This window comes from Zosterops lateralis (assembly GCF_965231275.1).
Source record: "Zosterops lateralis genome assembly, chromosome: 6".
Taxonomy (NCBI): Eukaryota; Metazoa; Chordata; class Aves; order Passeriformes; family Zosteropidae; genus Zosterops; species Zosterops lateralis.
In genome coordinates, this window is record NC_139761.1 from 53,878,955 (window position 1) to 53,893,893 (window position 14,939).

The window sequence follows — 14,939 nt, forward strand, 5'->3', positions numbered from 1 at the left end:
GGAAAAACCCGCTCGGTGCCTCCTCCCGGCCCTGCCCTCTCTCTCCCCTGCCCTGCCCCCCCCCGCCCTCCCCTCCTCGCCTCGGTCCCTCCTGCCCCGGCGGGGTCCACCCTTCCCAAGACCCCCCTCCTCTCGCCTTCACGGCGAGCCGCCGCCACAACCCACATCTGGAAACCATCGGGCCCGTTTCCCAGCCCGGGATGGCGGCGGGGCCCCGGGATGCGGGTCCGGCCCCCCGGGGTCCCCCGCCAGCGCGGCCCAGCCTCGTTGCCGCGGCAACCAAGCCTCCGATCGAGTGGCTGAGAAGGCCGCGACCGCGGCCTAGCGCCATCCCCATGACAACGAAGCCCCCCACTCAATTCGGAGGTCCCGGACCCGCGTTGCCCGTCGGTGCCGAAACAGCGTGGCCCCTCGGCGGGCGCCACCGCCCCGGGGGGATCCCGGTTACCCGCAGCCCCATGCCGGCAGAGAGACCCCCTACTCACCCTCCGCCGGCGCTGCTCATGCATATTCATGATCCCCGGCCACGCCCCCCTGGGCACAAAGGGGTGGGGCAGAGCGGCGCCGCGTGGCGGGCGGACCATAGAGAGGGGCGGCTAGAGAGTCCTCCAAAATGGGGGTGGGGAGACACGCCGGAGACCTCCAGCACCCCCCAAGTCACCCTCGGGAGCCGGAACAGCCGGGCACAACCCACTGGACACCCCATAAAGCTCCCCGCAGTTGCAAATTATCCCATTCCCGGGATCCTCCAACCGTGGGTCTGCTGCCCGAGGGGCAGTAATGCGTGTTTCGGTGGAGGTTGCTGTGACAATAGAGCCCCCCAGCCATTTGGGGCATTTAGGGTCCCTTGTGCCCACCGCGGACCGCGGCTTCCGCCCGGGGGGGCTCCTGCTTCCCCGTAGCCCCATCCCAGCGGTGCCAGTAAAGGCAGTGGAAGGAGGGGGGAACAGGCAGCCATGGGCTCCCCTTGGGGCTGGTTCCAGACCGGGAATCGGCTGCAATCAACACCGGAGGGGAAACAGGCCTTAATCGGATCAACCCCCTCATGAGGGAGGCAGAAAAACCCCCAAATGGCATCAGGATCGAGCGAGGGGCTGTAATTAGGTGCCCTGATGGCTGAGCAGGGGCTGGGGGCCGCTAATGGAGGGTGGGGAGAGAGTGAAGTCAGCTCTGGAAGCCGTTCAAGGAGGGGAATGAGCTCCCGGATGGCTGCAGGAAGGAAGGAGGGATGGGGGAGCCAGCCCCACACCCACACAAACACCATCAAGTAGGGTTTTTTTTTTATTCAACCCAAGTTGCCATGTGAACAGACCCAAAATACAAAAAAAAACACCAAAAAAAACCCCACCAAAAAACCCAAACCAAAACAAAACAACAACAACAACAAAAAAAAACAACGAAGGAAGGAAAGAAGAGAAACCCAAGTGTTTAGAAAAAATAAATTGATGGGATACAGAGGTGAGGGACTGAGGAGCCTCTGGCACTTCCTGCCACCACGGGGTGCTGGGGGGACAGGGGAACCTGGCCCTGCTCCCAGGTGGGAGCCATCCAGAGCCCAGGACCCTGGTCCTTGCCATAGGGCCGGCCCACCCAGTCCTCTCCCGACCTGGGATCCAGCCTGGAGCCAGCTAGGATGGGGCTAATCCGAGCCGGATGCAGAGTCTTCTGAGCTGGGGGCTGGGCTGGCAGCTCCCTCGTCCTCTGAGTCCTGCAGGCAGGAGACAAAGAGGTCAGCAGGGGACAATAAAGGCAGGGCAGAATCCCCCCTTACAGCAGGGACAGGGTGATGGTGGTGACTTGGGGACACCTCGAGGGATGTCCAATTACCACAGACATGAGGTATCAGAAGGACCTAGCCTCTCCAGCAGAAACCACTGGGATGTTACCCAAGGAAGAGGGGCTGGGTCCCTCCCAGATAGCTGCTCCCCAGGAAAGAGGGACCAGGACCTCCCCCAGTTGTGACCCCCACCTCCTTCTTGCTCTCTGCAGAGGAGCTCTCATCGCTAGACACGAATTCCTTGCTCTTGAAGCTGTCACTCATGCCCTTAGCCGGGGACTTGGAGGATGCAGACTTGGAGGTGCTGCCTTTCTTGTCGCCTTTCCCCTTCACCAGCTTCTCCTGCTTCTTTTTCTTTTTCTTTGACTTCTCCCTGCGTGGGGTTGGGTAGGCAGAGGGGAGAGGAGTAGCGTTACCTGGCTGGCAGTGCACTGGCCCTGGGAACAGCCCGATTTTGTGGGGCCAAGCCCTGCCAGCCCCTTGCCAGCACACTCACCCCCTGTGGCTGTCAGCCTTGCTGTATTCCTTCATGGCCTTCTCATAGTCCCTCCTGGCATCTTCTGCCTTCCGATCCCACTCCTGCAGCCAGAGCACAGGGTCAGCAAGGCCCCCTCTCCTCCTCCACCATCCTCCAAGCACCCACCTGCTCCCCACCCTGCTCCTACTTCTGATCACCCAGCTCACCAGCCCGAAGATGTCCCCACCCCTTCCCAATTCCCCATTTGTGCAGCTCCAGGCTCCCAGGAGCGAGGAAGAGTCTTGCATATCCAGCCTCCCCTCCCGTACCAGGCCCAGCTCTGCCCATCCCTCACCTCCTTCTTCTCCTTGGACATGGCCTTCCAGAGCTCCCCAGCCTTCTTGGACAGATCAGTGATGCTGATGCCAGGGTGGTCTGACTTGATCTTTTCCCGGCTGGCATTCAGCCAGAGCATGTAGGCTGACATCGGGCGCTTGGGAGCGTTGGGGTCCTTCCCCTTCTTGCTCTGGGAGGTGGAGAACACCCATGGAATCCCAATGCACCCCTCACCCAACACCTCAGAGCAGGCTTTGCTCGCCTTGCCACTGCAGCCCCCAGCAATCCAGCTGCAGCCCTGGGAGAGTGAGGGGCTGAAGGGGGGTCACATCTGGGGATCAGGCTGCTGGAGAACAGCCAAACGACAACCAGGATAGGCTGGCCAAGGGAACAACATGCCCTTGGGAGAGGCTCAGCCTGGACCCATCTGGAGGCAGTGACGCCAGGCCTGGACAACAGCTCTGGCCAGGGCACTGGTGAGTGCTGCAGAGACTGAGGTGAGGCAGCTCAGGTGGGGCTGTGGCCCACCCGATCCCAATCCAGGAGCTGGTCCTGCTCCCCTCACCAGCAGCCCCTCACCTCTGGCTGCTTCTTGCGGGGCTTGCGGTCCTTGACGATCTTGGCCTTCTTGGCCGGTTTCTTGTCATCACGGTCGCTGTCGCCATCACCGCTGGAGGAGCTGGCTGAGGCGTTGCTGTCAAACCTGCAGGGGCCACCAGCCTCAGAGCTGCCCCCCAGGCACCACAGCCCTCAGGCTTCCTGGGCTGGAGCTGCCCTGCTCCCGTTAACAGCCCTCAGGGGAGTGGCCTTCCACGAACACGGCCCATCGTGTTCTGCTTCCTGGATATTTGGACCTCTCGTGGTGCCAGGGCTCAGCTTCAAGCTCCCCCCACAACTCCCAGCCATCTTCACCCCAGCCTGGGGCTTTAACCCTCCTCCCAGCTGTTCTCTTTCCTGAAAAGTGCAGCCAAGGCCTCCCCAGGTGCCCTTCCAGAACTCTCTCATACTGCCTAATGCCATTACAATGAAGTGAGACCAGAACTGCCCCAGCTGCCCAACATTCCCAAATCCAGGTGATCCCAGTCATACTTGTGAGCGTCTCTCAATGTTCACACAGCCCTAGAACAGCACATTCCTATAGGGCTTTTGGATAGAGCCCTGCCTGGCCTCTACTCACTCTTCAGCCACGTCATCATCCTCTTCTCCAGGGTTGAAGGACTCATCTGGAGGAGAAAGCGAGGGCTCAGTGCTTTTGGTCATCACGGGGAGCAGAAGCTGGAGCACCAGGGCAGCCCCTCACAACCCCAGCCCTCACCTGTCTCCTCTCCAGAGCCATCGCTGCTGTCATTGGCATTCTCCTCCCGGATCTTGCCCTCCTCTTTCATCCTCTCCAAGTAGGCATCGTGCTGGTCCTCATCAGAGTCGGCATATTCATCATAGCTCTGCTTCATTCCCTGCGGAGAGGCGGGATGAGAGCTGCTCCCTGTGTTCCCCGCTGGAATACAGCGCTGGGTGAGCACAGCCCTGGGCATGCACAGGGCAGGGGACAGACATGGCCATGTCCCCTCCTTCCCCCCTCAGAGCCCAGAGAAAGGGACAGAGCAGTTATGGGGGTTATGGGGGCCCTCGCACACCACACTGGGGGTTACTGGGTTAGTCAGAGACCACCACAGCCATGCACAGGAAACCTGCACCCGGAGGAGGAAGAGGAGGACAAAGAGGAAGGGATATCGCACGGACCTTTTTCCTCTACAAGGGCAAGGAGAGAAAAGAGAGGTGAAAAAAAGAGGGAAAAGCAGCTGGATTCTGGAAGAAGGCAGCGCTAGCGCCAGCGGGCGCGTGGCTGATACCTCCTTCAGCCCCCGGTTCTTGATGTTCAGCTTCTTGGCATTGACGAAGTCAAAGAGCTTCCCATACTCCTCCCTGTGGGAAAGGGCACGGTTGGGCCAGGGGTGCTGGGGAGCCCTGGTGGGCACAGCCAGGCAGGCCCCACAGCCCACACCCACCTCTCAATGCTGCTGAAGGTGTACTGGGTGCCCTGCTTGGTCTCGATCTCGAAGTCGAAGGAGCGGGTGGTGGTGGTGCCGCGGGCGAAGTTAACGAAGGAGATCTCGTCAAAGCGGATGTGCACGGGGGGCTTGTGCACGTAGATGAAGCCCCTCTCCAGAGGGTACAGCAGCCCCGAGCTGGCCTTGTAGGAGCACGTGATGCACTGGGCTCCAGAGTGCCTGCAGGACAAACACTGCTGTCCATTGGGACAAACACCCTCCCTGTGCACAGCCCTGGCAAACAGGCCCTGTTCCCTGGCATGAATCACACAGAGAGCCCTTTCCGCCTGGCCATGGGAATGCGGTGGAAAGAGAGGGACTGGCCCTGCAGCTGCTCACCCCTGGAAGTTTCCGGGCACGGTGATCTTGCGGTTCACCAGTGCCTTCATCACCCGGCTAACCATCTCGTAGAGGGACCCTGACATGTTCTTGGTGAGCCGCCCCTCAAAGCGCTTCTCCACCTCCTCCCTGTATGGAGGAAAGAAGGGCAGGGGTGAGAACAGGGTCCGGGGGGTAAGTACTTCCCTCAGGATTCAGGGAGGAGTCTGGGAAGTGGTGTGGCATCGGGGGAGCTCACTCATTCATGTTGAGGGTCAGGGAGATGTCCTCATCCTTGGAGAAGAGCAGGATCAAGAAGTGGTAGCGGGTCTGGCCCTGCTTTATCGGGGGGTCCAGGCTGATCTGGAAAGAGAAGAGGAAGTGAAGACACAAAACCCCCCCAAACCACCCTTAATGCTCTTCCAGGGGAGGGCTGAGCCACTCCCACTCACCACAAAGAACATCTGGCGCTGGTCCTTGTGCGGGAGCAGGAAGAGGCGCAGCACGGTGGTGTAGGGGATCTTGTAGTCGAAGGTCTTGCCGTGCAGGTGCAGGAAGGTGGGGTAGATGCGGATGTCGTAGCGCCCGCGCGGCGTCAGGCACTGCAGCTCCCGGAAGATGCAGATGGCATCTCCGGTGGCCTGGATCACGTCTGCCTTGGACAGCACGTTCTGGGCGAAGGCCTGCGAGGGAAGCGGTCACCGAGGGTCCCTCGCCACCAGCCCCCGCCCTCCTGCCAGCCCACGCACCTCCACGGGGTCCACGCCGTCCTCCTGGGTGGGGGGCACGTAGAACCGGACCTCCATGAGCGAGACCTCGGCGTCATCGTTCTGGTGGAACTCCAGCGTCACCTCGTTCTTGCCCGTGGTGCACTGGGACACGTTGCTGAGCGGGATCTCGAACACCGGCTGCTCCCCGATGTCGAAGGACAGCAGCTGCCCTGTGGGGACACCACAGCCAGCTCAGAGCTGTGCCCCACAAATCCCCTCTCCAGCCACAGTCTCGCTCCTCTCCCAAAATCCAGCAGTGCCTCTGCTCTCATCACTACATTCTCACCCTCCAAAATCTCCCGATTTTCTCCCTTCTGACTGCATCCCTGGAAATTGGCACTGATCAGGAACACATAAAAAGGAACTGTCTGACTCCTTATGTCGTGGTCCCTGAGCTGGAGGCACATCCACCAGTGCCCCTGGCTCCCTGAAGAACGGCAGCTCTGCCACACATGCAGATTCCACACTAAGCACAGTCCCCTGGGATTCAGGGCCTTCCTGCTCTCCTGAGATGGCAAATAACCTCACTGTCCCTGAGGATATCCCTAGAAAGCAGCTGCTCCTAAGGGACTGGCTGGGGCAGCAGAACAGCTACACTGGTGGGAACATCCCACCCCATGGCCTCAGGCTGCCACTGGAACTCACCTCCAAACCTCACCGTGCCCCAGTTCCAGCCCTTCACACACAGATCCTTCTCTGCGAGCTCCAGGCAATAGTGGGCCTTGAAGAAATCTGAGAGCTTGTCAAATTCCTGGGTTGGGCAAGAGGGAGGGAACACCATCAGGAACCACCAGCGCCCAGAGCCCCAGGTGAGACACAGCTCCTGGGCATGGAGATGCAGGGAGCAGAGCTGTTCTGGGGCTGGCAGGGAGCACAGCTGGATCTGGGGCAGGGCCAAGGCGGCGGGAGCAGGAACAGGGACTCACCGACTCCCGGAATCCGTCGTACTTGTAGACGTGGCCGTTCTTGGTGAGCAGTTTGAGGCCGTGCCCCAGCGCCACACGCCGCCACACGCCCTCGGCCAGCTCGGAGGCCTGGATGTTGTCCACCTTCCCTGTCTTGCTGTTCTTGAAGATGACACCCTGCCGGCTCAGCCGCAGCCGCCCATCATTCTGTGGGAGAACTGGGCATGAGGGGACCCAGTCCCATGGAACCGTGGAACAGCCACATCTGCGTTGGGTGCAGCCCTCCAAGCACCCACACCACCGACCAGCCACAGCTTCATCCTCCACACCCATCCACACCCCAACCCAGGAAGCGCCCCTGGGGCCATCCCCGTGTCCCCTCACTTACCATGGACCCCTTCACCTCCTGGTAGATCTCGTTGAACTCCAGCGTATCGGCCATGGCGGCTGCGGGGTGTGGGAGGGGACGGGGAGGAGCTCAGGGAGGTTCAGCAGCCCCCCCAGCCCGGCATGCCCGGGGCAGCGGCAGAGGAGTCAGTCACGGCACCTGTGGGAGGACAGCGAGTGAGCCGGGCTGGCGACGGCCTCCTGGCCCTCCCCAGCGCCCCCGAAACCAAACTTCACTCCAAAAACTGCCCTCACCCCCAGTCTCGGACGCTGCCTCTCGCGGTGGCACCTGACGCACTGACGGGGCCCCTCTCGCCCCCTTCCCTGGATGTGCCGTGGCCCCAGGGCCCCCCCTTCCCGCACCTCTCGGCCACCGCTGTGTCATCGCATCTCTCCAATCCCCCCTCCCCTGCCCTTCCCCTCCCTGATGCGGCCTTTCCGCACCCCAAACCACCCACCGCACCCCAAATTCCTTCCGGGCCTCGGCTCCCAAGCGCCCCCCAGGCCTCCCTCCAACCTCAGGCCTGCACCCGCGCCCCGAGTCTACTCCCATCTCAGGCCTGTTCCCCCTCCCAGCCCGGCCTCCCCTGACTCCGGGTTCCCCCCTGCGAGATCCAGACACCCCCCCTCATCCCCCGGGCAAGCCCACCCAGCCCCCCCCGCACCGCCGTCGCCGCTGCCGCCGCTTTTCCCGCCTGCGCAGCACGAACCGCGCGGAGCCGCCACCACTGCCGCCGGAAGTCGCGCGGACTTCCGCCATGGCGCCGGTCCGCGCTGACGCCCCCTGGCGACGGGGAGGAGCCGTGCAGCGCTGGCCGCCGCACCGCGGGCGGCACCGCAACGCGCCGGAGGACCCCGCCCACCGAGGCGGCGGGGGCGGGGCCAGAGCGGTCGTGACCCCGCCCCCCGGGCGCCGCTCCGCCCCGCACAGAACCCCAGAGAGAATGGAGGAGGGACCCCATTGGCCAGCGCGGGGCGAGCCCCGTGGCGTCACCTCGTGTGGGGCCCACCTCCCGCCCCCCAAACCCGGTGCCCCCCAAAGTGTAGGAACCGGACAATGGGGGCGGCCCGGAGCGGGGCACCCCCGAAATCGCACAAACAGGGTACCCCCCTCGTGCTCCCCCGCAGGGGTGTCCCCCCCCAAACCAGGCATCCCCAGCCTGGGGCGCACCCCCACGTGCACCCCAACGCCGGGCTCCCCGGTGTCCAAATGTGTCCCTCATTTGGGGCTCCCCACCGCAGGGATCCCGGGGAAAGACCCCGGCTGCATCCCTCCATCCCCTCAGGCAGGGGGGGAGACCCCTCCCGTCCCCCCCGGCCGTGCCCCCGCCCCCGGCCCCCGCCCTGCCCCCGCCTCCGCCCGCCCGCACCGCCCTGACTGCCCGCACCCCTGCGGGTGCTGCCCACACCCTGCCGGTACCCGCGCCCTGCCCGTGCCCTGCCGGTACCCTGCCTGCGCCCTGCCCTGCCCTGCCCTGCCCTGCCCGCATCCCCGCTCACTGCCCGCACCCCTGCCCTGCTCTTCCCGCACCACCCTCCGCTCCCGCAGCCCTGCCTGCCGCTGCCCTTCCCGCAGCTCTGCCTTGCCCTGCCGGTAACCCCGCCGCCGGCCGTCCCCCGCGCTGCCCATGTCCCTCTCGGGCTCCCGCACCCGCTGGGTGAGCGACTTCTTCTCCTACGAGACCACCAAGTCGGTGGTGGTGAAGAGCTGGGTGGTGGGCGTCGTCAACCGCGTCGTCCAGCTCCTCATCCTCGCCTACTTCGTCGGGTGAGCCCCCCTGGCAGCCGCCGGGACAAACCCGGGACACCCCGCCCCGGGACATCCCCCGGGACACACCCCCGAAGCCTCTTCCCGGCACCGCGGTGACTCCCACCTGTGCTGCGGGTGACACCCAGGGGTGACAGGGGTGATGGGGATGACGGCGTGTGGCAGTGGGGTCACGCGGGGTGAGGGGGTGGCCAGGTCGGGAGTAGGGGGTGATGGAGAAGGGGAGGGACGGCAGAGCGGGTGACAAAACGTGTCGGGGCTGGGAATTCAAGTGTGCCGGGGCAGGTGACACGATGAGGACAGCCAGGAGAGTGTGCCGGCTGACAAGGCGGGACAGAGGATGTGGCTGCGGGTGACAAGGGGGGCAGGCAGAGAGCGTGCCGGTGCGGGTGACGGGAGGGTGGCAGCGCAGGTGACATGATGGGGACAGCAAAGTGTCGTTACGGGTGACACAAGTGGGACAGCCAGGAGAGCATCTCGGGTGGATGACGGGAAGGGGACAGTGTGGGTGACACTGAGGGGCAGAGAAGCCGCTCGGCCCCAGGGGATGACAGGAGGGGGTCCCTGTCCCCGAGTGCTCTCAGGGGGTGACAGCAGCCACCGGCGGGGGGTGACGAGCGGCTCTCAGGACCCGCACAGCTCCGGGGGGCCGGGGGTCACAGGCGGGTCCGGAGGGCGCCGGGGAGGGGCAGGCGGAGCCCGGGGGATGCCGGTGGTGTCCGAGGGTGGCTGTCCCCAGCGTCACCCGCGGTGTTGTCCCAGCTGGGTGTTCCTCCATGAGAAAGCGTACCAGGTGCGGGACACCGCCATCGAGTCCTCCGTGGTCACCAAGGTGAAGGGCGTGGGGCGCTACGCGGGGCAGGTGATGGACACGGCCGACTACGTCACGCCGCCCCAGGTGAGAGCCGGGGGGATCGCTGAGGGCCGCGGGGCCACCCCCGCCTCAGTTCCCCTCCCCGCGGACGGGTCGTGTGACAGCGACCTCCCTCAGGGCACCTCGGTGTTCGTGGTGGTCACCAAGCAGATCCGGACCGAGGAGCAGGAGCAGGGCGTGTGCCCGGAGGTGCGGGGGGGCAGGGGGCGCTCGGGGGGACCCCTCGATGAGCCCCCCGTCCGCTGACCCCCGCCCCGCAGAGCGAAGCCGCGTTCCACTGCTCGGCGGACCGGGACTGCCGGGAGCTCAGCCCGGGCACGAGCAACGGTGAGAGACCCCGGGGGTGACGGGGGCTGCGGGGCTCGGAGGGAGCCGGGGGAGCCACCACGGGCAGGACTGAGGGACCCTTGGTGGGCTTAGGGGACTGGGGGGGCTCGGGGTTCTGATGGGGGAGCCGGAGGTCTGGGGGAGCCAAGGGTCCCAGGGTTGCCGATGGGAATCCAGGGATTCCAGGGGTGCTGACAGGGATCTGGGGTCTCAGGGCTGCTCCTGAGGGTACTGACAGTGGTCCAGGGGTCCCAGGGGTGCTGGCGGGGATCTGGGGTCTCAGGGGTGCTGACGGGAATCTGGGGTCTCAGGGGTGATCCCAAGGGTACTGACAGTAGTCCGGGGGTCCCAGGGGTGCTGACGGGGATCTGGTGTCTCAGGAGTGCTCCCGAGGGTACTGACAGTGGTCCAGGGGTCCCAGGGGTGCTGACGAGGATCTGGGGTCTCAGGGGTGCCCCCGGAGGTACTGACGGGAGTACAAGGGTCCTGGGGTGCTGACAGAGTTCAGGGGTCCGAGGTCTCAGGGGTACTGACAGGGGTTAGGGGTCCCAGGGATGCTGACAGGGCGCTGCGTCCCCTACAACACGACCCTGCGCTCCTGCGAGATCCAGGGCTGGTGCCCGCCCGAGGTGGACACCGTTGATGTGTAAGTGGGGCCGGGGGGACACGGAGAGGAGCAGGGGACATGCCCCCTGCCGTGTCCCCAGCATCACTCCCTTTCCTCTAGCCCCGTCATGCTGGAAGCTGAGAACTTCACCCTCCTCATCAAGAACAGCATCCGCTTCCCACTCTTCGGCTTTGAGAAGTGAGTGGCACAAGACATGGGGGGACACGAGGACAGAGGGATGTGGTAACACAGGGACATGGGGACAGGGAATGTTCAGACACAGGCACAAGATGGTGGGGGGACACCGGGATGGGGGTCCATGAACCCCAGACTGCTGCCTGACGGCACATCCCTCCGTGTCCCCCGTGTCCCTCTGTGTCACCAGGACCAACCTGCCACCCCCTGGCAGTGGGACGGAGCTGGGCCGGTGTCGCTTCCACCCACAGCTGCAGCCCCTGTGCCCCATCCTGCGCCTGGGAGATGTGGCACGTCTGGCTGGGCAGGACTTCCCTGTGCTGGCTGCCACCGTGAGCGGGGACACAGGGGACACGGGAGGCATGGCGGGGGAGGGATTGGGATGGGTGTGGGGACATAGGGGTACAAGCATGTAAGGACATGGGGACATGAGATTTGGGGACGCAGAGACATGAGATGTGGGACATGGCGACATGGGACATGGAATGGGGGGGGTATGGGATGGTGGGATGTGGACATGGAGGATGGGGATGTGGGCTTCATGGGGACAGGGACATGGGATGCAGGGATGAGGGATGTTGGGAAAAAAATATGGGGATACAGGAAAGCAGGACACAGAGTGATGATGTGGGATTTGACACAGGGACATGGACGTGGGTGTATGGAGTTCGGGATGTGGGACATGGGGACATGGAGTGCACAGACATGGGGATTTGAGACATGGGGTGCAGGGAGATGTGGAGCTTGGGGACATGAGAATGTGGGATGTGGGTTCACGGGACATGGAGCATGGGGCCATGGGATGCAGGACTGTGAAAGTGTGGGGGCTTGGCACCACGGGGCCAGGGTCCGTGGTGCTGATGCAGGGCTGGGGCAGGGCGGGGTGCTGGGGATCAAGATCGGGTGGGTGTGTGACCTGGACCAGGCCTGGGAGCGCTGCCTGCCCCACTACTCCTTCACCCGCCTGGACAGCCTGGGCCGGACCCCTGCCCCTGGATACAACTTCAGGTATGGCCAGGACACGAATGGCACAGGGGTGTGCACTGCCTGGCATGGCTCCTGTCCCCATGTCCCCATGTCCCCGCAGACACGCCAGATACTACCGCTGGCCCAACGGCTCTGAGCGCCGCACCCTCATCAAGGCCTTTGGGATCCGCTTTGACGTCCTGGTGTATGGCAGCGTATGTGTGGGGCCGGGAGGGTCACAGGGGGGTCACAGGGGGGCTGGGGACTCTGGCCAACAAGGCCGGGGACTCCGGCCAACAAGCTCTGCTCCTCCAGGCCGGGAAGTTTGGCATTGTCCCCACCCTCATCAACACGGTGGCCGCTTTCACCTCCATCGGTGTGGTGAGTTGTGGATGTTCTCAGCCCTGGAGTGGTGACACCTCCCAGGGAAAAAGAGGGAAATCCCATGGTCATGGGGTGACAGCAGCCTGGCTCTGTGGGAGTCCGGGGGTGCTCCATAACACGGCCCCCCCCACCCCAACACTGCCACCCCCAGGGCACGGTGCTGTGTGACATCATCCTGCTCAACTTTCTCAAGGGCGCTGAGCACTACAAAGCCCGCAAGTTCGAGGAGGTCAGACACGGGGCCGGGGCGCCCTGGGGATGGGGACACCTCTGGGGGGCTCGATTGGCCCCCCCGGGTGCAGTAACTCACCCAGCGCCCATTCCCTGCCCCACAGGTGTCAGAAGATGTCTTGCCCACCACCCCTGCCAGCCCCAAGGCGTGTCCCCCCGGGGCGCTGGAGGCCAGCTCCCGGGACAAGCAATCCACCGACTCGGGCACCTTCTCCCTCGGCCTCTAGCCCCGGGGCCCATGGGGCAGCCCCCCGCCTGTCTGCCACGCTGTGGGGCAGCCCACGGCCTGGTGAGGGGCTGGCCGGGACCCCCGCCGGGCTCCTATTGCCCACCCAGTTCCCACTGATCCCCCTGTGAGCCCCATCAGCATCTGACTGTCCCCGGTGCCCACCCCGGGTTGTCCCAGTACATCCCAGTGTCCATACGAGGTCCCCCAGCCCTGTCCCTTGCCCTGGGTGCTCCCCCAGCACCTCCCTGTCTCCATGCCGGGGGCTGCACCCCCATCCCCCAATAAACCCGTGGCTCGCAGCACCCACTCGTGTCCAGCCTTGGGGGAGGCGCGTGGGGCGTTTTTGGGAGGCCGACGGGCAGGGTTGGGGGCCGGCAGCAGAGGGAAGAGGGGTCAGGGTGCTGTCCCTGGGACGGGGGACACCGCGGGGGGAGCTGCCAACAGGAGGAGCGCTGTGCCCGCAGCGTGGAAGGAGAGCACCAAGGCGGGCACCGAGGGACAGGAGTTGTGCCCAGGGATGTCACTTCCCCGGTCGGATGTGAGTAACTCCGGTGGATTCGGAGGAAGCTGCCGGATCCCTCCTCGTGCAGGGTCAAGCGCTGCCCTTCCTGGGGGGAAGGGGGGGTCTGGCTCCTCATCCCACCCCCTGGGGGCTCCCACTCCAATCCCCCTGCAGAGCCAGTGGGGACGCCTGGCTTATTCCCGATGGAGACGCTGGTGCCAAGTCCTGGCGTTCATTCCTGGGAATGACGAACGAGGGTCCCGGAGCCCCTCGCTGGAGCCCAGGGCAGCCCCCGCCCCGCAGGGAGAGCGGCTCCTGCCCTCCCCCCTCTACAGATAGCGGAGCTCGTTATCAGCCCCACGGATTCCTTATCAGCCCAGCCCTGGCCACCCACCCACAACCCGTGGCCACCACAAACCCAGCCTGGGGGGGCTCCTTCCCCGGCGCCGAGACCAATGGGACCCCCTGGGTGGCACCGAGGCTGAGGCATCCCAGCTTCCAGGACAGCCAGGGGGTGACCGGGACACTCGACCCACAGTTTTTGGAAAGGGAAGAAACTGGAAACGGATTCATGTGTGGCGGCTGGAAAGGAATACTAGTGCCGTGTTTCAATTAGGACAGAGATAGCTAGGATTGTTATTAATAGTCATTAATAGAACCGCTCATTAGCGGTCCTGCTCATTAACAGGGCTCCGGCCAGGGCGGGAGCAGCTCGGGGAGCCTCGCTGCCATCCCGGGGGGCTCATTAGCACCGCCGGTGTTTCCCTGTTAATGCTCTTAATTAGCAGAAAGGCTCGAGTCGCGTCTGCACTGGGGGACTGGGGGGGTTCCGGCCCTTCTTCATTCCAGCTTGGGATGTGAACAGGAAATGGGCACCCTGGCAGTTGTGCCTCCAGTTTGAGCAGGTTTGGGGTTTACCTCTCTCCCCGCAAGCCGGCTGTGCTGTGCCCTATCCCGGGATACGGGATCGTTCCTTATCTCCAGCCTGATTAATCCCTGTTTATTCTCCCGGCTGTCGCTGCAGCTCGGGGTGTCTGGTTCGGTGCTGCTGTGCCCCCACCCTAACCTGGACCCCCATTTACCAGCCCCTTTCCCCCCTACACTGTCTCATTTTAGAGACCCCTGTGAGCTCTCACCCCCTATTTCAGCTACTGAATTCCCCCCACAAGCCCTCCTTTACACCTCTTTACCGGCAGAAGGACCCCACGGGGGGTCCCGGGGGCTCTGTGCCCCTCCCAGCCTCCGTCCCTGCACTCGGGTGTTAAACCTGCCCCTTCCCACAGCCCGTCCCATGCTGAATTCCCCGCTCCAAGCCAGCCCAGCCCCCAGCCCAGCCCCCGCTGCGTGTCCCAGGGGACTTGGGGCTCTCCAGACATCGCTCTGAGAAGTCCCAACTCGGCTTCTCCGGTTCTTTTTCCCAGAACTAGAATTGTGAGAGTTCAGTCCCAATGGCACAATCCCAGACCACGGTCCCACCACCGCGGGGGGCTTCCCCCCTCCACCCCTACGATATTTATTTGTGGGTTGGCGGGAAGTTTATCCTCTCTTGGCTCAGGGTTGCCGCGTCCGGCTCCGTGAGCACCTCGCGGAGCCGGGATACACCGAGAGCTCCGGAGAGAGCCGGTCCTGCGGCAGCTGCTGCTCTGAAATTATCTTTTTACACCCTGAGTCCCCCTCCCGCTCTGGATTTTTGGTAAATGGATAATTCTCCTCGGCATGTTGTGCTCAAAGTGAGGCCCCGGCGCTGGGGGACCCCCCGGAGCCACCGCTGTGTGCACAGTGAGGCAAAGCGGGGAGCAAAACGGGGCATCCCAAATGCCAAATGCAAAATGCCAAATGCACACCCTCCCCCTCCAGT

The 14,939-nt window shown here is 64.1% G+C and overlaps 2 protein-coding genes across 2 annotated transcripts; one reads left to right on the forward strand and one right to left on the reverse strand.

The window, feature by feature from the left end:
- Positions 1-1,425: 1,425 nt before the first annotated feature.
- SSRP1 (structure specific recognition protein 1) lies at positions 1,426-7,725 on the reverse strand. Its single transcript, XM_083863176.1, has 17 exons — positions 7,664-7,725; positions 7,000-7,158; positions 6,633-6,818; positions 6,352-6,457; positions 5,686-5,876; positions 5,389-5,619; positions 5,196-5,299; positions 4,958-5,086; positions 4,577-4,798; positions 4,421-4,493; positions 3,886-4,024; positions 3,748-3,793; positions 3,150-3,273; positions 2,590-2,760; positions 2,274-2,356; positions 1,970-2,150; positions 1,426-1,708 (listed from the first exon to the last, which is right to left on the reverse strand). The coding sequence occupies exons 2-17, from the start codon at positions 7,051-7,053 to the stop codon at positions 1,640-1,642; spliced, it is 2,109 nt and encodes a 702-aa protein (XP_083719302.1). The 5' UTR covers positions 7,054-7,158; positions 7,664-7,725; the 3' UTR covers positions 1,426-1,639.
- A 901-nt stretch (positions 7,726-8,626) lies between these two features.
- Positions 8,627-12,577, forward strand: P2RX3 (purinergic receptor P2X 3; the record flags this gene model as incomplete). The annotated part of the gene is made up of 12 exons (XM_083862589.1): positions 8,627-8,766; positions 9,529-9,664; positions 9,758-9,829; positions 9,901-9,967; positions 10,520-10,613; positions 10,695-10,772; positions 10,960-11,101; positions 11,647-11,777; positions 11,857-11,950; positions 12,051-12,116; positions 12,271-12,348; positions 12,455-12,577. 12 exons carry the CDS (start codon positions 8,627-8,629, stop codon positions 12,575-12,577), a joined length of 1,221 nt encoding a protein of 406 aa, XP_083718715.1.
- Positions 12,578-14,939: the final 2,362 nt, after the last annotated feature.

Bases quoted from the DNA above. Each gene is read 5' to 3' on its own strand.
- SSRP1 (XM_083863176.1), bottom strand. From the start codon at position 7,053: ATGGCCGATACGCTGGAGTTCAACGAGATCTACCAGGAGGTGAAGGGG. The intron at 4,799-4,957 runs GTGAGCAGCTGC...TTTGTCCTGCAG, and splicing joins GTGCCCGGAAACTTCCAGGG to GCACTCTGGAGCCCAGTGCA. The intron at 1,709-1,969 runs GTGGGGGTCACA...TCCTGCCTGCAG, and splicing joins CTGCAGAGAGCAAGAAGGAG to GACTCAGAGGACGAGGGAGC.